At 33.2% G+C, this 26122-nt stretch overlaps 3 protein-coding genes across 6 annotated transcripts; all 3 read left to right on the forward strand.

Annotated features, from left to right (window-relative positions):
- Positions 1-9104: 9104 nt before the first annotated feature.
- LOC109149265 (zinc transporter 8-like) lies at positions 9105-11280 on the forward strand. Its single transcript, XM_019296931.1, has 3 exons — positions 9105-9948; positions 10605-10754; positions 10891-11280. Exons 1-3 carry the CDS (start codon positions 9313-9315, stop codon positions 11194-11196), a joined length of 1092 nt encoding a protein of 363 aa, XP_019152476.1. The 5' UTR covers positions 9105-9312; the 3' UTR covers positions 11197-11280.
- A 2697-nt stretch (positions 11281-13977) lies between these two features.
- Positions 13978-16520, forward strand: LOC109149266 (leucoanthocyanidin dioxygenase). Of its 3 annotated transcripts, none has more exons than XM_019296933.1 (4): positions 13978-14656; positions 14909-15230; positions 16066-16293; positions 16375-16520. In XM_019296933.1, exons 1-3 carry the CDS (start codon positions 14184-14186, stop codon positions 16288-16290), a joined length of 1020 nt encoding a protein of 339 aa, XP_019152478.1. In that variant the 5' UTR covers positions 13978-14183; the 3' UTR covers positions 16291-16293; positions 16375-16520. The 3 variants fall into 3 exon arrangements, with proteins under 3 accessions (XP_019152478.1, XP_019152479.1, XP_019152477.1); XM_019296934.1 differs by having other exon boundaries at positions 16372-16513; XM_019296932.1 differs by having other exon boundaries at positions 16066-16513.
- A 2893-nt stretch (positions 16521-19413) lies between these two features.
- Positions 19414-25759, forward strand: LOC109149264 (U1 snRNP-associated protein usp106-like). 2 transcript variants are annotated; one of them, XM_019296929.1, is made up of 13 exons: positions 19414-19754; positions 19872-19924; positions 20425-20593; positions 20692-20758; positions 20879-20958; positions 21049-21202; positions 21549-21610; positions 21783-21845; positions 22382-22440; positions 22764-22845; positions 24284-24327; positions 24456-24698; positions 25496-25759. In XM_019296929.1, exons 1-13 carry the CDS (start codon positions 19608-19610, stop codon positions 25503-25505), a joined length of 1233 nt encoding a protein of 410 aa, XP_019152474.1. In that variant the 5' UTR covers positions 19414-19607; the 3' UTR covers positions 25506-25759. The 2 variants fall into 2 exon arrangements, with proteins under 2 accessions (XP_019152474.1, XP_019152475.1); XM_019296930.1 differs by having other exon boundaries at positions 19415-19754; positions 20695-20758.
- The last annotated feature ends 363 nt before the right edge of the window (positions 25760-26122 follow it).

Raw genomic sequence — 26122 nt, forward strand, 5'->3', positions numbered from 1 at the left:
TACTAAATGTTATAATTTTCCTTTTTTTTTTTTTAAAAAAAAAAAAGGTGATTTATATGCTGCAAGCCTGCAGCCACCCATTTTGTGTGTGTGTGTGTTTTTTTTTTTTTTTGAAGACAACCACCCATTTTGTTTCATTGTTGAAAAATCTTTGTTTCCTATTAAATGTCAAAGTCAGCATGACATTACAGGCTTACAGCCTGTCACCATATTTATTGATTTAAATAATTATGAATAATCAAAAGGAAAAAGTGTCAAATTGGCCCCCTAAGTCGAGTGAATAGTGTAATTGGGCCCCCTAAGTGAAAAAAGCTTCATTCAGGTCCTTTAAACCTGTAAAATTGTTCAATTAAGTCCATATTGACTTGTTTATCAGGTTAAATGCATATGGTGTTGACACGTGTCCTTTTTTTATTTTTTATACAAATATTATTTATCATAAATTAATTAAAATATAATAATAATTTAAAAAATTATTTTTTATTAAAAAATTATTTATTATAAATTAATTAAAATAATAATAATTATTATTATTATTATTATTATTATTATTATTATTATTATTATTACATTAAAAAAAACAGTCGTGGCCGTCTAATGAAGACGGCCATGTCCGACGAAAAAGAAGATGGTCATGGCCGTCTTCTAGATCTAGAAAACGGACATGAACATCTTCTTTCATCGGCCATGGCTGTCTTCCATAGACGGCCGTGACTGTTTTTTTTTTTTTAAATTATTATTATTATTTTAATTAATTTATAATAATAATTAAAAAAAAAAAAAAAAACTGGCCATCTTCTTTCGTCGGCCATGGCCGTCTTCCTTAGACGGCCATGGCCGGACGGCCACGGCTGTTTTTTTTTTTTTTTTATATAATAATAATAATAATAATTATTATTATTATAATTAATTTATAATAAATAATATTTTTAATAAAAAATATTTTTTTAATTATTATTATTATTTTAATTAATTTATAATAACTAATACTTTCAATAATTAATAAATAAAAAAAGGACACGTGTCAACACCATATGCATTTAACATGATAAACAAGTCAATCTCGACTTAATTGAACAATTTTACAGGTTTAGGGGACCTGAATGAAGTTTTTTTCACTTAGGGGGCCCAATTGCACTATCCACTCGACTTAGGGGGCCAATTTGACACTTTTTCCTAGTTTATTTTAAGTCACTAATAAGCTATAAGCTTTGTTTGGTAATGTTTCCAAAATAAAAAGTTATTTTGTAACGCTACTTTATGTAGTGTTTCAAAATAAGCTAGTAGCTTCCTAATTTTTTTTTTTTTTTCATAATTATCCTTATTATTTTAAAGAAATCACATATTTAACCCTTCCCAATTAAAACTCTTTGCACTTCTCCTTTATCCACAACTTTCAATGCAAATATTATTATTATTATTATTATTATTATTAGATGAAGGAGATACACAACAATATTGCAACTTTATTATGAGATGCTAGATCATGATTATGGTAATAGTTTTATTTCAAAACGTTAATTTTTTTAAAAGACAAAATGTTAAATTTTAATATGTAAACAAACTAATTTAAATTTTATGAATAAGTCATTTTTTGTCTTTTTATATTTATCCGCTTATCAAAAAACTAATTTTACCAAACACTTTCAAGCATAATAGCTAGTTTAACAGTTCTTCAATTTCTAGCTCCTAGTTTATAGTTTTTCATATTTCATCTCATTTTCAGCTTTCAGCTACCTTTTCAACTAGGTTTGCCAAACATAGCCTTAATCACTAACTTTGAATTAGATCATATTTAGCTCATAAATGATATGTATGAACATTTCATTTGTAAAAAAAAAAAAAAAAAAAAAAAAAAAAAAAAAAAAAAAGGTGTTAATATTGTGAAACTATACTACCAAATTTTCCAAGATCAGAGTTGCCATTAATTGAATAAAAATTGTAAAAGAATAGCAAATTAAATGCTACAATGTACCAGGACTATGTGGTCTAATGGTATCCGAGTTGGACTTCCATTTGGAAGGTTGTGATTTCGAGCCTCAGTGGAGGTGTTATTAGCTTTTTGTGTTTCAGTAGGTTGAGAAAGTATATGAACAGATACTACAATGTAATAGAGCTAGTACCATTCAAAAAAAAAAAAAAATGCTACAATGTGATCAACAAAGTCATTAAACTAAATATATATGATCAAATCATCAAATTAAAAATCAGATATTAAATGTTGAAATACCACTAAAATTATAAAATTAAAAGTGAAAATTTCTATCATTAGAAAATAAGTATTTCTAATTTAATGCTATTACGAGTTTATGACATGATAGTGATGATATTATTTTAAATATATAATTAATTAAAAAGTCGATGCAAATTTTAATTTTTAGTAGGTTTAATGTGAAACAATCTCACATGAGAGTATGAGACGTGTGTGTGTGTGTCTATATATATATATTTCTTGATTTCCTATCTTGGATTGACGTTGATATTGCAGAGACGACTTAAACTATATGATAATAATGGAGTCAATAATACATTTTCCAATATTTATGAGTTCAACAAGAAAAAGTGGGTGAAGCCGAAGGAGTTGCAATCACTATGGAGATGCAGGAAAAAAAAATCCACATAATTGACCTTGACTTTTATTATCTATGTACTATTTTTTTATTTTTGAAAATCAAAGGACGAAATTTTATTAAATTAAATGTTGAATACAAGAAGGAACTGAATAAAGTCAAATAATAAGATCAGTCTGCGAACGGGCAACCCGCGCAAGGGCATGGACAGCCTTATTCGCTGATCTATGAATAAACTTTGGAAGACACGACTCCAAAGTGTCTTTGATAACCTCTTATTTCATTGATCACACACCCCGCATAAGATAGGTCCACTGACGGACAAAGGAAGTAGATTTCCTTTTATATATACTAATGTCAGCTTAAAAAATAAGTAATAATTTCACATAAGTAGACGAATACTTTTGTGCTCATTTGATTATCTATCTAATCGCATATATTTATAATTTAATGATTTAATTACAGAAACATAATTATTTCAATGATTTATTTAATTATATGTGTATGGGGCTCAAATTCCATGTCTAGGAGACAAGGATTTAGATATTTTCCAAAATGCTTTTGTCATTTTGCATCAGTCCACTTGATCGCTACAACTACGCGCCTAAGAAGAAATTTCTTCAATCTTTTTCTCTATTTCACATCAAAAGTAGTGTCTAACTGTCTATGATATATTGATATTGTAAACGTAACAATTAGCGTACCAAAACAAAAACAAAAAGAAGATAAACTAATCAAAAGTAGTCGAAGAAAATTGGTAGTTTAATAATCTCAACTATATTATTTTGAATGAGTAAAATAATGCTCTCCATCTATGTAATTCTATATATCAGTTTTTAAAAGTAATCTCACTATCATATTTCTTTTATTAATAAAATAATTAATAAAACAGATTCTCTACTGTTTTTTAAAACGAATTTAGTGCATTGGTTCAATTCAGTCTATCACTTAATGAGATATGGACGGACCAGAAATATAGAGGCTTGCCAAGAGATGAGCTTTGGAGGTGGGCTCTATCGACACTCACCAATATTAATTATAATATATATAATTTTTTTTTGAAAATATAATATATATAATTTATTTTATTTAAATTTAAATTGTTTGAGTTTTTAAAACTTTGTACTCATTTTGTTTTGGCTTATTTGAGCTCATTATTGACTGTAAAATATTGTATTAATGTTTGTTTAAACTATCTAAACTAATGATAGTCTAATTTGAATTAACTTTGTATGAAATCATCTCATATCAAACATAGAATACTTTTAGCTAAAATGTAATAATTTTCTATGATTTCATAAAAAATAATACATTTTAACTGAAAAAATATTATACATTTCACCTGGTTGTATTAGTGTATTACACAATATACTTTTATTATATACTTATTAGTTTTTTTAAATAAATTTTTTTTAGTACGATTGACTCTATTACAATGTAATATATGTTCTATATTTTCTCTAACTAATACAGCCCAAAGAGTCAATACTCCACCACCGGAGTTCGATCTTGCGACCTTCCATCAAGGGGAGCTACAGAGGTGTCATATGAGCACAAAGTGCTTGACTTTTAAATAATTTTTAATTGAATATAATTTTTAAAATTTTTGGTGTGGTGAGGTGGGCTTTGGCAAACTCCACTCCTTTAGTCCCCTTTGACAATACTATGGGTGTGTTTGGTTCGCACATATGAATCGGAATCGGAATGAGTATCAAATACTTGGTAATAGTAATGAATTTTAGTGAAAGTATTTTGAATGTTTGGTAATAGGGTGGAATATGAATGATTATCAATTGAATAATGTTGTTTGGTTATGTATGATTTTATAATGGAAATAAAGATTTTAAAAATACAACGACACAAAATCAAGACAATTAATTCTAATATAAAGACATCCAAAATACTAATATGAACAAAAAAAATAAAAACAAAAATCTAAAAGCACTAATCAAAGAGGGTGAGAAGGAATAAGGGAATGACACCTTATTTTATTTGGGGGTGGGTTTTTCAATTAAGGGGGTATTTGAAACCCATAATAATGTTTTAAAAACCTATCAACCAAACAATACCAATCACTTTGATATCCATTCCTTAGAGCTAAACATGTCAACCAAACACACCCTAAGTTGTTATACCATGGATTGAGGTGGACCTTGGTCTTAACTTGTGTATTTTTAGTACTGGAATTGTGAACATTTAGAATATAAATTGTGTTTCTAAGTTTTGAGAATTTTTTATTACAATACATGGTCATCACAAATTGTAAATATTTTAAAGATAAATTGTAAACATTTAGATTATAAATTGTGTATCTTTTGATCTGGTCCACCCAATAATTTGCCGACAATACTAGCCTGCATAGTTTGAGATCGCAAATTATGCCCTGGAAACGTGTTCACCGTGAATGGTGAACACAAGTCCAAACGACGTCGTTTTTACGCAAAAATAAATAAATAAATAAATTGCGGATGTGGAGTTAACGGCGCGCGTTTGATCAAATTATAATTTTCTGTTAGGAGATTATGAATGTAATGTAAAGTCATAATCTTATAACAGAAATCATAATCGCATAAAAGTAAAATATTTATTAAATTATGAATTTTCTGTTATGAGATTATGAATGTAATGTAGATTCATAATCTCATAACAGAAAATTCATAATTTCATAACAGAAAATTCATAATTTCATAACAGAAAATTCATAATCTCATAACTGAAAATTCATAATCTTATAACAGAAAATTCATAATCTCATGGTTCCAAAGTGAATGTGTAGGCATGGTTCCAAAGTGAATGTGTAGACATGGATTCATAATTTATGAATGTCCGTGATTTCGGACGGGAATGTGTAGGCATGGTTCCAAAGTGAATGTGCAAGCATGAATTCATAATTTATGAATATCCGAAATCATTGCTCACCTCAAATTAAAGTGAAATCGCGAAATGTGAAAATGAAGAAGAAAAGTCTCGCAATTAATTAAGAAAAAAAAAAAAAAGATAACGGTGTACTAACACCGTTGGAACGGTTCCATGGCATAACGATTGGTTTGAGATGAAACTAATCTAACAAATTTTAGGCAACGTAATTTTTTTTTACCTACTTCATTACTACCCATAACCCATTTCGTTCGGAATCAAACTAATCCAATTGATCGAGGATTAAATTTCGTGGGACAATTATAAGGGGTCTAAAAAGCCCACCTCCTGGCGGGTGTAATAATTAAGAACCCGTCCCCTACTTACAGTGAGATGGGTTGGGTCGATGCGGCGAGTAAAACCCATTTTGACGGCTCTATTCGTGCGTCTGATCTTAAAATTCATATATACTCCCAAGCTTCCTCAGCTCGCAATTTAATTAGCAGACTTTTTGGATTAAGTTTTTTTTTTTTTTTTTGGGATGGAACAGTTGAGTCATCCCTCTGCTATAAGCATCTCTGATGATATAGTGAATTCCTCAAAAGGAAAAAAGATCGCTATGTTTCTTGATTATGATGGTACTCTTTCCCCATTGTTCTAGACCCCGACAAAGCTTTCATGGGCTCTGAGGTTGGTTCAACATTAGAATTGTTTTATAATTTCATCTTTAATTTTATTATCTAAATATATAATAAAAAAATATTCGTGTATCGCACAGACATCGAACATGTAATTGAGCAATTATTTGCTCGAATTCAAGCAAGGATAATATTAGAAAGCATAATTGATACAACTCATTTCATTAATTGCATTTCGTTGTTATAATTTATATTTGTATATCGATCCAAATATTTTTAAAGTATTATAACAAATTTATTTCGTGCAACGTACGGATAAAAATACTTAGTTTTAATTAAAAAATATTATACATTTCACTTCATTGTATTAGTATATTACACCGTACTTATTCAAACTATTTTATTATTAATTGAATATAATTTTTAAATTTTTTGGTGAGATGAAACTAATCTAACAAATTTAAGTCAACGTAGTTTTTTTACCTACTTTATTGCTACCCATTTCGTTCGGAATAAAAATAATTAACCCAACCGATGAAGGATTAAATTTCATGGGACAATTATAAGGGCTCTTACTTCCCCTCTCCCTTTTGCTTCTATAACGTTTATAATTGGCAACACCGTAATACCAAACTAGAATTGTACACTTTGAGTTAGATAAATGCTACGTTTATACTTTATATGACAAGTAAACCATCCATTGACATGTAAAAGTGTGGTCTTATATGCAAAAAATCAAAATATATACCAACCAAAATAACGGTAAGAGAAATAAATTTGTTATATATATATTTATAAAATATTGAATAAAATTGGTAAATTGCCAGTGATCCAGAAAAAGAATCCTAATTTGTTACAAGAAGAAGAATTCTACTTTCTGATCTCTAGGTTACATTTATTTTTCTTGATATCATAGAATATAATTATTATTTTCCTAAGTTAAATATTAGAGCAAATATGAAAACAATTTATCTACCTGTTGAGCCTACATGGGTATATGTAGCTCAACTGGTCATAGAACAAGTCACGCACTCATATTCCGGAAATATAGAAACAAAGAAATTGCACGATCGAACTGTCAAAAAAAAAAAAAGAATGATTTCGAAATCCGAGCTCAAAATGATCCCTTTTGGATTCAAAAGCAAGGACTTTGTGATTCTTATAGATTTAATTCATGGAAATTCCATCCAATAAAACGGAAGAATTATAAATCTCCAAAATAATAGATAGAAATACCGTGAATAGTCCCATTGCCACACCCATCAAAGGAGTCCCCACACGGGAGCTACTTTACCATATTCCGAATTCAATGGTTTTAATAAATTACCTACAACAGTTCGTATTGGACCAGATCTAGAACTGTTCTCAACAGTTTGTGTAGCCATAAATCCTATTGTATAGAGGTGAAAGTTTGGAAGAATTTATCTACCTATTAAATTCTGAAGAAGTTCAAACTTTTTTTTTAACTACTAGACGTGTTACTTGACTTTTTTTTTGCATGCTACTGACTCTATTACAATGTAGTATCTGTACGTGTTACTTACTTAGATAAACGATACGTCTCTTAAATTTGAATGTACTAGCGCGTGAAAGCGATGCAAATCATCAAAGTATATACCCACCATATATAAGTATATATGGTGTATTCTGAAACCTGTCAGACCACACCTCTGAACTATATAAGTCTGTTGTTATTACGAGGTTGTTGAATTGCGAAACATGAAGACGACGATGAAGAAATGTTGAGTTGTGGAAAAGGTTGTTTTGGTATGGGTGTTATTGTTGCTTTTGATTTCCAGTCTTGTGGCGGCAGAATGCAAGTGCGGCGGCGATGAAAAGGATGACGGTGAAATTCACAACAAGAAGTTAGCGCTGAAGTATCAATGCATTGTTCGAATCCATGAGGGATTCGTGCGTGTGATCTTGAAATTCATATATACTCCCAATCTTCCTCAGCTTGCAATTTAATTAGCAGACCTTTAAGATTAAGTTTTATTTTTTTGGATGGAACAGTTGTGTCATCCCTATGCTATAAGCATCTTTGATGATAAGTGAATTCCTCAAAAGGAAAGAAGATTGCTATATTTCTTGACTATGATGGCACTCTTTCCCCCATTATTCTAGACCCGGACAAATTAAATCTGGCTCTGAGGTTGGTTCAACATTAGAATTATTTTATAATTTTATCTTTAATTTTATTATTTAAATATATAATAAAAAAATTATTCGTGTATTGCACGCACATCGCACGCGCATCGAACGGGTAATTGAGCATTTATTTACTCGAATTTAAGCAAGGATAATATTAGAAAACATAATCGATACAACTCATTTCATTAATTGCATTTCGTTGTTATAATTTATATTTGTATATCGATCTAAATATTTTAAAGTATTATAACAAATTTATTTCGTGCATATTAGACGTGTTACTTGACTTAGTCGTCCCCACTTGGGAGCTACTTTACCATATTTCAAATTCAATGATTTTAATAAATTACCTACAGCAATTCGTCTTGGACCAGATCTAAAACTGTTCTCAATAGTTTGTGTAGCCATAAATCCTATTGTATAGAGGTAAAAATTTGAAAGAATTTATCTACCTGTTAAATTCTGAAGAAGTTCAAACAATTTTTTAGCTACTAAACGTGTTACTTGACTTAGATAAATGATACGTCTCTTAAATTTGAAAGTACTAGCGCGTGAAAGCGATGCAAATCATCAAAGTATATACCCACCATATATAAGTGTATATATATGGTGTATATATTGTTCCCTATATGGTGTATATATATTTTGATGATCTGCATCATTTCATCGGGGCGACACGTGGCATGTCATGTCGACATTATGTTCCAGGTGAAGCAAGTTGACTGGGTTTTTCTCCTTCTCCATTCAGTTTTTCTCTCCGTTCATATCCCAAAATGTCACCATTCTGTCTTCACTTCACTTTCATATACCCATACGTAATCCATCTACATACGCCATTATTGCCGCATTACTCAAACAAACCATTGTATAGTATATATATATATATACAGATGGATCGGAGTAATACAATTAATTCATTTAATCATTTCATATCATAGATCTCTATAATATTCTCTTATCTTTTTCTTTATTTTTCCACCGGTCCCTGAAGTACCCACTGGAATCACTAAAAAGATATTCTGAAACCTGTCAGACCCATACACATCTGAACTATTATATAAGTCTGTTGTTATTACGAGGTTGTTGAATTGCGAAACATGAAGACGACGATGAGGAAATGTTGGGTTGTGGAAAAGGTTGTTTTGGTAGGGTTGTTGTTGTTGCTTTTGATTCCCAGTCTTGTGGCGGCGGAATGCAAGTGCGGCGGCGATGAAGAGGATGACGGTGAAGTTCACGACAAGAAGTTAGCGCTCAAGTATAAACTTGCGGCTATAGCGTCTATCTTGGTGGCGAGTGCCATCGGAGTTTCGTTGCCGGTGGTGGGTCGGAGGATTCCGGCGCTGAGCCCGGAGGGGAGTTTCTTCTTCATGGTGAAGGCGTTCGCCGCCGGCGTGATATTGGCGACTGGGTTTATTCACGTGCTCCCTGACGCGTTCGAGAACCTGACGTCGGATAAGCTCAGCAAGCACCCTTGGCGGGATTTTCCGTTCTGTGGGTTTGTGGCCATGGTGGCGGCCATAGGGACTCTTATGGTGGACTCGTTTGCGACGTCTTATTTTTCCGGGAGGTCCGGTGAGAAAGTGACCGCCGGTCATGAGGCGGGCGATGCCGAGGTTGGACCGGGAGTGGTTCCGGTTCACACGCATGCAACGCACGGCCATGCCCACGGTCATGTTAGTGTTACGGACACGGATTCTTCTTCCCAACTTCTTCGACACCGAGTTATTTCACAGGTGCAAAGCCAATATTTATTAATTTGTTTTTTTTTTTTTGTCTAAATTTGTTTTTCTTCCATTTACTGGAAACACCTATTTGAACTAATGTTGCAAAAATCTCGATTAAAGTGCATATCATCATAATTGATGGTAAAGGCGGTTGATCGGCTAGACCGCTTAGGCGTCACTGAATGCGCCTAGGAAGCCTAGGTGCTGACTAGGCCTCTTAGGCATTGCACTGACTAGGTCGCCCAGGCACCGATTAGGGTTACAATATCACTATAACTGGTGGTAAAGACGATTGGCCGACTAGACTGCCTTAAGTGTCGTTGAATGCCTTGGAAGCCTAGGGGCTGACTAGGCCTCTTAGGCACTAACTAGGTCGCCCAGACACCGATTAGAGTTATAATATCACCATAATTGATGGTAAAAGCGGTTGGCCGACTAGACCGCCTAAACGTCACTAAACACCTAGGCCTCTTAGGCATTAACTAGGTCACTCAGGCACTGATTAAGGTTATAATATCACCATAATTGGTGGTAAAAGCAGTTGGCTTACTAGACAGCCTAAACGTCGCTAAACACCTAGGCCTCTTAGGCATGGACTGGGCCGTCTAGGCACTGATTAGGGTTACAAAATTTGCAATATGTATAACTAATAATTTTATATGCAGGTCTTGGAGTTGGGAATTATAGTTCACTCTGTTATCATCGGAATTGCTTTGGGTGCTTCCGATACACCCAAAACAATTAAGCCACTGGTGGCAGCTTTGACTTTCCATCAATTCTTTGAGGGCATGGGGCTGGGTGGGTGCATAGCCCAGGTACTTTTTTCATAACTCAATAATTTTATATTATTATTATTATTATTATAATATTTAATTTAATGTCAAAGGAGTTAAAGAACTCTAATATAATATTACTTTGACCAACTTTATTTCCTTTGGGTTAATTGTACAGGCAAAGTTCAAGTCTCAGTCAGTGGCAATTATGGCGCTGTTTTTCTCCCTCACAACCCCGCTCGGAATTGTGATCGGCATAGGAATAACAAATCGATACGACGAAGATAGCCCGAAAGTTTTGATCATAGAGGGCATATTTAACTCTGCTTCGGCCGGAATCCTGATCTATATGGCTCTGGTAGATCTGCTCGCCGCCGATTTCATGAGCCCAAGAATGCACAAGAATCCCAAGCTCCAATTTGGGGCTAATACTTCCCTTCTTCTTGGCGCTGGTTTGATGTCTATGTTGGCCAAGTGGGCTTGATAGCCCATCTTGTTTTTTAAAGTTATCATCAAACATAATTCTAAATTAAAGTTAATGATAATGAGTTTTGATACTATGTTTATATAATTAGACAGTTTATTTCGAGGAGCAGTGAGGGGTGGACTATAAGTTTGGAGGATTCAAACATATATATATATATTTATATTGGGAAATGATATATATATATATATATATATATATATATATATATATATATATATATATATATTTTCTATCAATTATATGATTGTCACATTTCATCTTTTAATTGTTTGCGATGATAAAAAGTAACTTTGCTGGGCAATAGATGAATAAAAAGTGACAAGTGTAATTATGGGACATAAATTATTAATTCCCCACTAGGAGATTGTTCACGGTTTTTAAGGAAAAATTATCCACATAGATAAAAAAATAAAAAAAAATAAAAAGAAGCAAGTGAGGACATCTTCACTAGATAAGTTTTTAGCACAAATTTTTAGGTGCCAAATAAGAAAGATGAGGGAGAAAAATGTGTGGCAAAAAAAAACTGAAAAAATTCTTGACCCACAAACTTCATTCTATTTCTTGGTGGGACCCACAAATTGTGAAAAAAAACTTGGTATTTGAAGGAGCCCACTCATTCTCTCTCCTCCCTCTCTCTCTCTCCCAAGTTGGTATTTTTTCTTAAAAATTTGTGAACAATCCCCTTAATGGGATGCTTTGAGAGAATGCTTGGGATCCTCTTGCTAATTTGGAAAGGATTAGCTGCACGCCATTTGTGTGAAGAACAAATCGAGTCCAGCCTGGCGCGTTAATTATCTTGTTTTTTTGTTTTTTTTTTTTTCTAATTCAGCTTTATTTTTTACTTCTTCTCTCTTTTTTTTTTTTCCTAATCACGCTTATAAAAACTCATCAAAAATTCTATTATTGAGGATGCCTAAGAGTGTAAAGTATTTATTATATTGTAAAAATGTTAACTTAATTAATGACATTGTTATTTCATGTTTAATATTTTTCGCTTAAAATTAAAAGCAAAAATCTTTTCATTACTTTTAGGGATCACAATTTGTCCCGTTTCCGGCCCTAAAATGAACGGGGATGGAAAAAATTTTCGGAGAGAGAAAATGTACATAATTCCCCGTCGAGCCTGTCCCCGAATAATTATTATAATTAAAAAATTATATATATATATATATATATATATATATATATATATATATATATATATATATATATATATAAGGTAGGGTTCCAGTGAGAACATGTGCTTAGGTGGGAACGTGAGAACACATCATGTGCATCCATCTAATATTTTTTAATGGTCTAGATTAGATTAAGTGTGTGCGAACGCGCATAAAATATGTGCAAACGCGATTTAGTGTGTTTGCACACATTTAATGCGCGTTCGCACACACTTAATCTAATCTAGACCATTAAAAAATATTAGATGGATGCACATGATGTGTTCTCACGTTCTCACCTAAACACATGTTCTCATATGATCCTAACTCTCTCTCTCTCTCTCTCTATATATATATATATATATATATATATATATATATATATATATATATATATATATATATATATATATATATATATATATATATATATATATATATATATAGAGTTAATACCCAAAATCGTCCTCGACTATAGTGGTTTTTCTCAATTTCGTCTTAAACGACTTTGGTGACCTAATATCGTCCCAGACTTTTGTGTTTCACTCAATTTAGTCCCAGACTTTTGTGTTTTTGCTCAATTTAGTCATTCATTTGTTATTCTGTCCATTTGGTGTTAAATAAATAGACAATTCATTAATTTTAATATTGGCATCTCTTTACTCATAGACATGTGAACTGCGAAATCTTTTTTTTTTACGAATTACTCCCAGAATTACTTCTAAAACTGCGAATATAAAATTTGATTGCAGATCCGGGAGTAATTCTGGGTGTAATTCGTACAAGAAAGAGGAATTTCGCACTTCACAAGTTGAAAGTAAAGAGAGATCAATATTGACATTACTGAATTGTCCCTTTATTTAACACCAATTTGACGGAATAACAAATGGAGGACTAAATTGAGCGAAACACAAAAGTCTGGGACGATATTAGGTCACCAAAGTCGTTTAGGACGAAATTGAGAAAAACCATTATAGTCGAGGACGATTTTGGGTATTAACTCTCTCTCTCTATATATATATATATATATATATATATATATATATATATATATATATATATACCTTAATTTTTAAAATTAAAAATTACATCGATTTAAGATTTTGACTAAGAATTGATCGGGAACGATAATGATGATTATTTTCAATTTCCCGCTAGAGCTGAAAATGGAGACGGGGACAAAGTCGAGGTTTTGAGACAAGAACAGGCATCCCTACTCTTTAACCATTTATACTTACTCAAATCAGAAAGTATTACTCCAAATTATAATTGAATTATTTATTAACTTTGATGGTGTGTGGAGATTGAATCGGGTTTGAACTGTGACCACCTTACACTATATTAGTTATTGAGTTAATATCATATGAGCTTCGATGAGAATAGTGATTTTATCACGTTTAATTATAAACATTCAAATTGATCACCTTCAGTCATAAATAATTTGAAAGTCAAAAAATTACGAGGATCAATTTAAAAGTTTAGGATTAAACGTGACAAAACTATTACTTAAAGGATTCCATATGACATTAGTTGATTGGTTATTCAATTAATTTGTATACATTATTAATTTTGTAAATATATAATCTTTTAACTAAATTAACTGGTAATAGATTTTCTAATAAAAGTTTTGCCGCTGGATTTTAAAAGGAATTAAAGTATTTAACCCCCTCCAAAAAAAGAAAAAAAAAAAAATCCTTTATCGGACATCAGTACATGCCTTCTTCCGTCACCGATCGATTTCGAACGGTTTGACTGCTAAAATTGCTCGATTGAATACCGGAATTGAATCCCGGTAGCCGGAACTGCTAACAACGGTAGTATATACAAATGGCGGATGCGAATCGACCTGAAAGAGTACAATCATTAGCTCAGAAAGGTGAAGCCGTTGTGCCGCCGATTTACGTGCAGCCGCCGGAGAACAGGCCTCGAACCAACTGCAATGACTCTATGCCTCCGGTGCCGACGATCGACCTGAGCGCACCTACTGAGCTCCTCATCGGCGAACTGCGGCAGGCGTGCCAAGAGTGGGGAGCTTTTCACGTCGTGAACCACGGCGTCGCTGTTAAATTGCTGGATGATGCTAGGCGCGTCGGCCGTTCTTTCTTCCATGACTATCCCATGGCGGAGAAGGCGAGGTATTCCTGCGATCCCAATTCCCCTGCTTCCGAGGGCTACGGCAGCCGCATGTTGGTTGCTTCAAACGACACCGTTTTGGACTGGAGGGATTACTTCGACCATCACACCCTGCCGCTCTCTCGCCGCAATCCATCTCGCTGGCCCCACTTCCCTCCCGATTATCGGTATACTTCGCTTTCTTCGACTTAGATGTCTGAAAATTTTCGCTGTTCGGCAATTACTGTAAATATGTCCTGCATAATTTTTAAATGAAATTGGAAATGGATGGAAATGAAACACAGCAATTGGTAAGATAATTGACAAAGGGACTGAATTCAAGAGCTATCAATTGATTCTTCTGTTCAAATGTATTCCAACAATCATATAAACAACTTGTTTTGGAATAAGTCACTGCCTAACAATTTTAAGTTTGGCAGAGAGGTTGTTGCACAGTACAGTGATTGTATGAAAGTCCTTGCTCAGAGACTGTTGGGTTTGATCTCCAAGAGTCTAGACCTGCCATCTTCTTGCATTGAAGATGCAATTGGGGAATTTTACCAAAACATTACTTTTAGTTACTACCCGCCCTGCCCACAACCGGAGCTTACTCTTGGTTTGCAATCGCATTCTGACTTGGGTGCTCTTACTCTTCTCATCCAAGACGATGTTGGGGGGCTTCAAGTTTTCAAGGATGGAGAATGGGTAACTGTGCATCCATTATCCGATGCTATACTTGTCATCTTGGCGGACCAAACTGAGGTATTTCAAGCCCCATTAATGTCGTATCACTGAGTGCTAGCAATAAATATTATGTTTGACTTGTTAGGAACTTCTATCATATTTTCTTTGTTGGTTATTACATGAAAGTTCTATGAGAATTTCTGGTGGAAGAAGCTGAAGTATTAGTGATCAAGCTTCATAGGACTTGTAGGATTAGGGAAAAAATGTTTTCATGCTTTGTACAGATAGATCAATGATCAATCTAGAAATTGTTCGGTGTTTTTTGCCTCCACCCGTTAATAACTAAAAATGATTCTGTCTAGTTAAAAGGTTTACAAGAGCATTTGGCCTAGTGTCTATTTGAGTTCTTTACCTGCATTGCCTCATTGGCCATTGCTGTGAGCACAAGGACTCGAAGTGAGAGTGCTTAATCAGAATATTTGGGAAAACATACTCTTCAATCTTCCAAATTCTCTGTTATGACAACAATTCACTATTCTTGAATTCTTGACAATGAGCTTTATTCCTTAGGTGTGCTTTCTGCTGCTACTTTCATTCTAAATGGTCCTAATTCTCGACTTCTTATTTAAGCATGCGTGTTTTTGTTCATTTTAGTAGAACTAGACTAGATGTTTTTGTACTATGATCTTGTGAAAGGGTTTCTAGATGAATCTTGTGACCTCCAATTGGGACCAGAATCAGATGTGAAGTTGGCTTATAATGTGCTGATAAAGTATTATATTTCAGAGCTTTTCTGATTAGTAATTTAGAATCTGTATGAAAGCCTTGAACTTGTTCCTTTCTGAACAGTAGAAAACAATATATAGAAATATTGTCCCCTAAACTTTGCTTCTTGGTTCTCTCATTTTTGCAGATAATAACTAACGGAGAGTACAGAAGCTCTCAACACCGCGCCATAACTAATGCTGAACGCCCCCGCTTCTCAATTGCTACATTTCATGACCCTGCAAAGACTAGAAAGATTTCCCCTGCCCTACATCCACCAAAATACCGCGAAGTGATGCATGGTGACTATGTATCATCATGGTACACAAAAGGCCCAGAAGGAAAGCGGAATATTGATGCCCTTCTTCTTTAATTCGTAAGTATTATTATTCATAATGTCCAAATTCACTATCCTACAACATGAAAAAACCAATCATCCTCTTGGTTCTTACAGCAGATTCTGGGAAAAATGGTCCTTTGAGAGGTAGAGCAACTTCAGTTTACTGTAACTGAATTATATGCAACATTTATTCATCTATGCTCAATTGCTTATGCCCATACTGTGTTGACACTTGACAGAGTATTAGTTATTGACAGTGTCATGGATTCGACTCCCCACATCCATACAAGATGATCTGCCCTCTATTGCAATGTAAAATAATTTGTAATAATTGTAATAGGTATATAATTTATTAACTGAAACTATATAATAAAGAGTTAATATCCAAAATGGTCCCTAGACTATAGCTAAATTTACAAATTGGTCCTCGACTTTTAATTTCAACCAATTAAGTCCTTAACTTTGCAATTTTAACACAATTTGATCATTTGTCTATTTGACCGTTTGTTGACTGTGCTTTTTTAGGATATATATGTAATTTCATGGTCCATCGTCGGTTTTTTAAGGTTCCGGTTGCATTTCTAGACCACACTGTTACATTTGAATCCACTGTCGACGCTGCACCCCATGCCGGAGAGATTATAACTTTTGATAAATAGATGGCCGAAGTCCCTGGAGTGGCTCTTCGAGAAAGTCGTGACTCCAAGCGATATATGCAAGCTGAACCGTCTCGGGATCCCCAAGCAGCAAGCGCAGAAGCACTTCCCCCCTCCGAAACAACGATGTCACCTCCAAGAGCGTTCTCTTGAGCTTTGCACGTGAAACTACATATATATCCTCAAATATCGCGGTCAACAAACGGTCAAATAGATGGAGGACCAAATCATGTCAAAATTACAAAGTTAAGGACTTAATTGGTTGAAATTGAAAGTCGAGGATCAATTTGTGAATTTAGCTATAGTCGATGGACCATTTTGGGTATTTACTCTTTAATAAATTAACTGTAGGTACATAATATCTTGTTTTAGAACAAGATCTAAAATACAAGTTGAATCATGATCCATGGTATAAACCGTATAATTTGATCATTTCATATTACTTTTGGGAATTTTATATATTTCCTAAGATAATATGATAGTTTTGAACACATAACTTAAGTGAAATGCACCCTAATATGCTTAATATGAAATTGTCACATCAATATCTTTTTTTCTTTTGAAATAAAGGATTGGATAACCCTCAAGTTATTTGAAAAAAAAAAAAAAAAACCTTGTTTGGACATTCAAATTACAAAAAGAACTTTGAGTAATGTCCAAAAAGTTTGTTTATACTTTCAAATGACAAAATACTTTATGTAATGTCCAAAAAGTTTGTTTGCACATTAATTATTGTTGTTGTTGTTTTTATCCCTAAAGTAATAAAATGTGCAAATTATATTATAGATCAGTGTTCATTTTGTATTGTGTACTTAAATTCAAAATGACTTGAATTATATTTACTATTAACATATTATGTATTCTATAATGTATTGTATTTTATAACAAAAACAAAAATACCATTTGAACTACAAAATTTTTAAATGAATGCAATAGTACATAAGTTTGTTATTAGTATAATGCTAAAGTCATATCAATTATATATTTTACCTTTTATATTTTCAAACTTTGAAGATAAACATCAACCATACCAAGATTGTAATGTGCATTAGAAATTATACAACCAACAAAATATTACTCCGTATAATTTTAAATATAAAACTATAAAAATTATGAAAATAAACATGTCTATAATTTGCTATGAGAATCAATACCGCCCCCACTGAGACTCGAACCCAAGTGGTCTAGTGACACCAAGTTATTCTCTCATATGAGAAGTTATGAGTTCGAGCCTTAGTGGAGGCAGTACTTCCCCTCTTCATGGACCGGTGGATCTTGATATATATGGCTCCGGTGGATCTGTTCGCCGCCGATTTCATGGACCCAAGAATCCCAAGCTGCAATTTGGGGCTAATGCTTCCCCTCTTCTTGTTTGATGTCTATTGGCCAAAGTGAGCTTAATCGCCCTCCTTCCTTTCAAATAAGGGATGAAAAGTTGCAAAACATTTATTAGCTTGCACAAATATAGTATTAAGACAATTAGTTGATATCTGATTTTGTTAGCTGTTTTGATCGGTTGCTGATATTAGATAATTATTACAGAAATGTGTTTGGTAAATTAGATATTTACTTTTTTTGGATTATATTTAAAATTTAAAATAACAATAAAAGGTGATACCTATATTGTGTTATTACTTAATTCTTAAATTACTTCTACAATTTTTATTATTGCTGTTGATATTATTAATTTTGTTTTAAGTTTTTTTTTAATTAATAATGTTATAATTATAGAAAAATATTCCGTAATTAATAATAGTAATAATTTAATATTAAAAATATAAATTGAAATACAAATAGAATAAACATGACTTGTTAATAATAATTCAACATAATGATTGTAATGATTAACATAATTATGTATATAAAAATGTGTCACGGACCGAAGATAAAATTATATGTCAAACTCTAAGTGAGTTATGATGATATTAAAAAGAGTGAATACCTTTAATGATCTTCGAGTATTGATGTATTACCAGTTATGATACTAAACTTGTTAAACCGATCAGACCAAACAACAAGTTTCGTCTCTAAGATCTCGTAAATAAAGGAGCAGGCTTTATCTCTAATCGAGATAAAACATGATTTGATCTCAACGATGAGTGTGACTAAGATTTTTTAAAGAAGAAATGCTTAGATGTATAATAATTTTAGTAAATGTAAATATAAATGATAAAGAAAATGATCATAGTTTGGTAACATGGGAAGCATATCATTTGGTCTGGTTGCATGCTTTTAACTTATTAAGGTGGTCAACTATTTTATTTATTTATTTTTTAAGTTTAATGGCTTAATTACATTGTATTGTATATTTTAATAATTAATTTAAAATTTTTATTATTATGTAAATACAAGTATTGAAAATTTTATGTATAGTTATTACAAACTTTCTTGTAAATCAAGTATAAATGTGTATTAAAAAAAAAGTATGAATGTATTTAGCAAAATATAATTTAGAACTTTTATAATGTATTGTAATTTGCAAATTTTAACTGATGATGCCGGAGTAAATTTATCCGCTAAACAGCCAAACCCTAAATACCGGAGCTCTACATTTTTCAGTTGGGATTGGATTTCAACCGTGAACAAGAGGGGGAGAGAGAGCCATCGAAGGATTGAGAGAAGAGAAGCGGAGGTTTCAGAAACCCTAAGCGCCTTAAGCTTCACTGGAAATCGCAAGCGTCATCCTCGACAGCCATGGATGCTATAAGGAAACAGTTGGATGTGCTGATGGGAGCAAATCGAAACGGAGATGTAAGGGAGGTGGATCGGAATTACTTCGACCGTGATGTCTGCCGTCTCTTCCTCTCCGGCCTATGTCCTCACGACCTATTTCAACTCACCGTACGTGAAAACAATGAATACACTTTCATTGCATATTCTTCACTGCGGATGCATGTATGTGTTTGAAGCACATTCTCCGTTTCTGTTTGACTTTATGTTGATATTTTCTCAATGCAGAAAATGGATATGGGACCATGCCCAAAGCTGCATTCATTGGAGTTGAGGAAAGAGTATCCTCAGTGTGACTTTGATGTTTCCTGCATTTATGTATTCTCCATTTGTTTATACGAGAAGTTTATCTTTCAACCTGACTTAAAAATATTATATCTACCTATGATGTGTGTGCCCATGCTTGCCTCCTAGGTATCCAACAAAAAAAAAAAAAAGAGAACAAAATTTATTGAGATGAACTCGTTGATGATTAGACTAAGAACTTTAGTATGGGATTGTTTAATTGTAATTCTTGTTGGTTATTTTTATAATGTGTGTTGATTAAGTTCTCTACATTGATCATATATCGAATATGTTTCTTTTTGGTTGATAGTAATTTAGTATTTCCTCTTTTTTTTGGATACTTGAAGGGAGATATGTTTATTGTTTCTGGTGGTGATTGATAATTGTGTGTTACAATCTGGAAATCTTCTTTGCTTTGGTCAAAATTGAGTTATGGTCCCTCTACCCATACTTTTGGATATAGAATCTCTCCGTGCTACCTTAATCTCGACTATAGATACGAGGAAGCAAAATCAAAGGGTGTTGATAACTATGATAGAGACCTGGAGGATGTTATCGACAGGCTGATTGTTGAGTGTGATAGGAAAATAACCAGATCCCTCAAACGGCTAGATGAAGAGGATGCCAAAGCTGCCATAGCCATATCAGTTTCTGAAGTTACTCAAGTAGTTGTTACCTAAGCATATTTTAGCATTCACGGTGTCATCTCTCTTTTCTGTTCAGTCTGCTTATTTGTTTCTTTATGTGTTATCCATTGATGTTGCAGACAGAAGAGGTTCTTGAACTGTCAAAGCAGATTAAGCAAAAGTTGAAAGAAGCTGATCAATATGGTATTTTTTAAAGAATTTTCTCAAAATTCTGTTCATTATATCTCAACTATTGAATATTATCAGCGTCCCTATTATATGAGAATGTGTTTCCTAAGCTACATGCCTCTATTGTTTATGCAGATCTTGAAGGCAAGACAGATATGAAAATCCGTGTTCTTGAAGAGGTTGAAGAACTCAGAACCAAGAGAGCTGACAAACAGGTGCTAAGTGCATAAAGAAGATAGACCAAATAACTTAAAAGAACATGCTTTGTAATTTTGCTTGCTGTAACTATTCACATTTCCTGACAGGCAATGCTTCTTTTGGATGCCTTTAACAAAGATCGAGCATCTCTACCTCAGCCACTTCAAAACCCTCCACAATTAGCACCCTTGCCTGCTGCTGCCGCAGATCCACGCATACAGGAAATGATAAATGAGAAACTTAAGAAAGCAGAAGATCTTGGTAGGTCAATTCTTTAAGTGTCTGCTAATTGGAAGTTTTGAACTATCTTAACGTTTTTTTGCTTGGAAACTTCTTAAATTCGTTACATGTACTCCAAGAAAGAAGATGCTAAAGCTCATTTACTTTGTTTATTTAATTATCTTTGGTTTTCATCACACTTTTCTCTTTTGGGTTATTCAATTACATGAGCACATAAAATCCTTTTTCCCTCACTCTTTCTCCTGTGGTGGAAAGAATGCACTGAATTTCTTTGGTTGAGTTGTAACCTACTAATCTTTGATTGCTTAAGAGTTTTAATTTAATAAAATACTTTTTTTTTTATAATTTCTTTTTGATGCTTTTTTAGGTGAGCAAGGGATGGTTGATGAGGCACAGAAGGCACTAGAAGAGGCTGAAGCTCTTAAGAAGGTTTCCAATTAATTATTTTAATTTAAGAATAATGTTAATAGTATTATTGTTATCATGTCTCTCCTTTTCAGTTTCTGAAGAGTTGGTGTGCCCTATTTTCTTAATTTCCTCTCTATTTCTCTACTTGTTGCAACATATACCTTTTTATTTTTTATTTTTTCATTTATTATAGCTGCCAGCACGGCCAGAACCAGTTCTTGATTCCTCAAAGTACACAGCTGCTGATGTGCGCATTGTAAGTCAAAATCTTTGCCCATTCAGGATGGTAGATGCATAGTAAATATTTTGGTCATTTTTTAAATGTATAACTGCATACAGTGATCAAATTGTAGCAATGTATTGTTACCAATGCATTCTGTTGATCCCTAAAAGGGGAAGGTACTCATTGTGTGGAATTGCAATAATCAAATATTTGTCTAAATGAAGATTTTTCAAATAGCATTTGGGTCCACATTTTTGTTTTTATTTGTCTAGAGTTAAGATCCAAATCACGAGTCTTATTGTTCATTTTTTAATAGTATTAAGATTCAAATTGTGGGTCTCTTGTTTCACTTCTGGCATTCCTAGAAGTTAAATGGAAGTTCTTTTTATTTTATTTTATTTTTTATTTTTTTTATTTTTTTTCTAGGGGAATTATAGTCAATATATAACATATATAACAGTTGGACAGTTTTATATTCAAGAAAAGGCAGATGAATTAATATTATGTTAATTCAAGCACTCTTTGCAAATGTTGGTTTATTTATGTTGATATTGTTGCTATTTTTGCAGACTGATCAGAAGCTGCGTGTTTGTGACATTTGTGGAGCATTTTTAAGTGTTTATGACAGGTAAGCCTTGTGAACTCTTGTTTCAAGTACTTGGTAGCTTTTTAGGGACAACAAAGAACATTTGGAGTTACGAGTACTTCAATGTTTGACATGGCGATTGTACCTCCTTGTATCAGCAGGCTTTTGGGCCCAGTTTTACGAGGATAATCTTTTGCAGCTAAATAATGTGCGTCTTTTTCTGTTTACTGTCTATCGTGCTATCATTGGCTAGAAAGTTCTGGCCCTTTTGGGGCAACTGTATTATTTACCCCTGCTATCACATATGATATGGAGCTTTTGATGACCGTTCCGTGCTTGGTTTGCGTTTGTTTTTTTCTTTCCAGTGATCGTCGTTTAGCTGACCATTTCGGAGGAAAGCTCCACTTAGGTTATATGCAAATCCGAGAGAAGCTGGCTGACCTTCAGGTATACACACAAATCTTAATTTTCGATCTCCTCATTTTGCTTTCAGTGAAACACCTTTATCAGGTGTAAATAAATACTTTGTACTTGTAATTAGTTCAACGGTGTGATTGAAAAAATGTCAAACACCCTGTTTCCATGCCTTATCCTGGAACATGAAGACTTCAGAATTAGCTTCATGCCAAAACTTGTAGTGTTTTACATAGGATCTTTTGTATGTAGCATTTACCTTAACTTTGTAATCTGAATATTTTGGTTCAGGTGGTGCTATAATGTTTCACTTTCTTCTATAGAGATTCTCAGTTTATATGACCTCTGTGAGTTTTTCTATCCCCAGAGAAAAGTGTACTTTTTGGATTGAAATATATGTACTTTCAGGAAAGTTTATCTTGTGTGATAAGGCTTCCTGATTTGTTTTGAAATTGATGGCAATATTAAAAGAAAATGGTGCAGTTTTGTCTAGGTCATGATTCACTAATTGTCTCTTGTATTCATGAAAAACTAGTGCACCATAGTCGAACTCTGTGTGTCCCCATCCTTCAAAATTTGTAGTGATTTGACTATTGACATAGAATGAATCAACAATTCAGACAGAAGTACAAATGCCTTCACAAATTAATCTTTTTAGTAATGAGTTCAAATATCATTGTTTAAATGACGGTTAAGAAAGATGACTGCTCAATTTTGTTGTATAGCATTCTCCAGCAGATTAACTTTTGCGTAATGTACTGATACTACTCTACTCTTGTCTTGCTCTTTCAATGATATTAGTTCCAAGGTTTTGCTAGTTCTTTTCTGGAATGCAAAAAGGATAGCCTTATGTCTCTACAATCTGTACTTTGAAAATATCTAAATTTTGAACTGGTGAGATTTATACCAAGAGGCTGACAGCAGAGGAAACTATTGTACAGTATGATACTTCTTATTACATCACAATCAACTCCTTATTACTTCTTATACCATAACTTTGACTTTGGACAAGGATTTGGCATTGAGATTAACTTCTTAAATAATAGTTAATTAAATGAGTAGTTCAAATTTGATTAAACAGCCCAAGAACGAATGTCATGGCCCAATTTATGTGGTCAGTGGCCTAAAGAAAAACATAACGTCTATACCAAAATTTTAGTTTGTTCAATCTCCACAGTGCTCAAGTTTGGGTATTGTAGAACATTCAACTACTTGTTATGATATGCATTGTTTATTTTAATGTGAGCAATTGAGTTTGCAATAGGGTTAAGGAAGAATATTGCTTATATGTAAAGGGTGTTTTTTTTTTAACCTTTATTTCCTTTAGGGCAACTTATTTCCTCTGCCCTCCACCTTCCAAATGGAATATGGATTAAATTATTCATTTATACTCAGCCTCAAATAGACTATTCCTCTATCATTAAATTCAATGTCATATTTCAACTTTACTTTTCTGATGATGAATTCACAGGAAGAGAGAAACAAAAAACGAAAAGCCCATGAAGAAGTGAGAAGGTGAAGCCCGAAAATTTTCCTCATTTTTAAATATATAAGTAGAGTCTATTAGTTGTGTTCTTCCTCTGTATCAATGTGTGTGTGTGATTGCTATTTGAATAACATTTTGCTTCTATTTCATCATGTAGATCTAGAGAACGAAATAGCCGGGACCGTGAAAGCGAACCAACCAGGGACCGAGGTGAAAGCCATGAACGAGGGAGAGATTATGATCGTAAGAACAAAGAGCGTGATAGGCACTATGACCGAGATCGCAGCTACGATAGGGAGCATGATAGAGAGAGGGAGCACTCTCGCAGCTATGATTCTAGGAGTCGTCGCAGATCACGGTCAAGATCCATAGAACGCTCAAGGAATTACAATCGCCACAGGTTCTCCTAATATCCTACTGCTTTGCACATATTTGGTTTTTCAATGCAATGTGACTTGTCTGTGCCGGATTGCCAACGTGTATGACTATATGATTTGCCTTTGCTGCAACTTCTCTTGTGGGTTGCACTGCTAGATTTTCTATACTATTATTTTCTTAACTTCTGAAAGATGCTTCTTAACTTTGTGGTAGAAGGTTTAGGACTCTACACTACAGCTTCAAGTAAAAAATTATGATCATTAATTTTTCTTTCTTAAAGCATCAAACTGGTCAAAAGCTTTAAAAATGTTAGTTTGTCAGATTTGAAGGTAATTTAAATTTACAGTTTACCATTCAGTAACCCTCTCCATGCTGAAAGATTTGGATTCTCAATCTACATTGCTTTTAATACGTTGATGATTGGAATGTGTATAATTGCACATTTGGGGAAAATGCTACTTGCCCTAAATCTTCTGACCAAATTTTGTCCCAAGTGATGTGGCTTGTTACAAGTCTCACAATCATTCATATTCATATGCTACGTGAGAATTGGCCAACAGGCAAAACCACTATGAGTTTATTGGATGAAGCTACAAGATTTGGCCTAAAAGATCTTAAGCATGTAGCATTACCTGTGATTTAAATTGTTTCCTTGGGGATTCAATGTTTTCTTTGAACTATCAATCATGTTTCCCTTATGGACTAGTCTGATTTTGTCTTTGCAACCTGCCTTTTTGGACTGTATTGTTCCCCCAAAGCAGCATATATCATAGCAAAATATATTTGGTGTGCTTATAATTTTGCAATGGCTTTTTCCAGGCGATACTGATTGCTACTAGCTCAACCACTGTGCATGGTGCAGCTGAAAGGGATGGGAGGAGGGATTCATTCTGATACCTGTTCGATCTTGTACTCAGGAGAGTTTGTGGATTTTCATGAATGACTTCATTTAAATTATTCCTAGTAGATTTTAGTCGTTTCATGGATTGCTAGCATAAGTCAAGATTTGAAAAACATACATCTCTTTTCTATTGCAGTAATATTTATATTTTTAGGATAAATGCGAAGTGGAATGATGATGATTTTTAAGTTTGATGTGTTTTATATTCAAATTGTATAAAATCTTGAATCCCACAATCCAACGTTGAAATTAATTATATTAATAGTATATACTAAAATTTGATTTTAAAAAATCATAACGTGGGGCTATACTGATCTCTCTATGTACCCAAGTTAATGCTATACCATATACTCTTAACTCCTCTTGCTTGAACTTTTGATCCTATTGAATACACAATATGCAGTTTCCATTTGTTTGAGTCATAATTCATAAATAGAATATAGATATAATGAGTTGATATCAACAGCCTATCATCATACTTTGATATACGGGATGTGTTTCGTGAGTGAAATTGGTCTAGTAAATTTAGTTGGCAAAGAAAATCT

The sequence above is a fragment of the Ipomoea nil genome, unplaced genomic scaffold, assembly GCF_001879475.1.
Source record: "Ipomoea nil cultivar Tokyo-kokei standard unplaced genomic scaffold, Asagao_1.1 scaffold2159, whole genome shotgun sequence".
Classification (NCBI taxonomy): domain Eukaryota; kingdom Viridiplantae; phylum Streptophyta; class Magnoliopsida; order Solanales; family Convolvulaceae; genus Ipomoea; species Ipomoea nil.

Bases quoted from the DNA above. Each gene is read 5' to 3' on its own strand.
- LOC109149265 (XM_019296931.1), top strand. From the start codon at position 9,313: ATGAAGACGACGATGAGGAAATGTTGGGTTGTGGAAAAGGTTGTTTTG. The intron at 9,949-10,604 runs GTGCAAAGCCAA...TTTTATATGCAG, and splicing joins GACACCGAGTTATTTCACAG to GTCTTGGAGTTGGGAATTAT. The intron at 10,755-10,890 runs GTACTTTTTTCA...TTAATTGTACAG, and splicing joins TGGGTGGGTGCATAGCCCAG to GCAAAGTTCAAGTCTCAGTC.
- LOC109149266 (XM_019296933.1), top strand. From the start codon at position 14,184: ATGGCGGATGCGAATCGACCTGAAAGAGTACAATCATTAGCTCAGAAA. The intron at 14,657-14,908 runs GTATACTTCGCT...TAAGTTTGGCAG, and splicing joins CACTTCCCTCCCGATTATCG to AGAGGTTGTTGCACAGTACA. The intron at 15,231-16,065 runs GTATTTCAAGCC...TCATTTTTGCAG, and splicing joins TCTTGGCGGACCAAACTGAG to ATAATAACTAACGGAGAGTA.
- LOC109149264 (XM_019296929.1), top strand. From the start codon at position 19,608: ATGGATGCTATAAGGAAACAGTTGGATGTGCTGATGGGAGCAAATCGA. The intron at 19,755-19,871 runs GTACGTGAAAAC...TTCTCAATGCAG, and splicing joins ACGACCTATTTCAACTCACC to AAAATGGATATGGGACCATG. The intron at 21,611-21,782 runs GTTTCCAATTAA...CATTTATTATAG, and splicing joins AGGCTGAAGCTCTTAAGAAG to CTGCCAGCACGGCCAGAACC.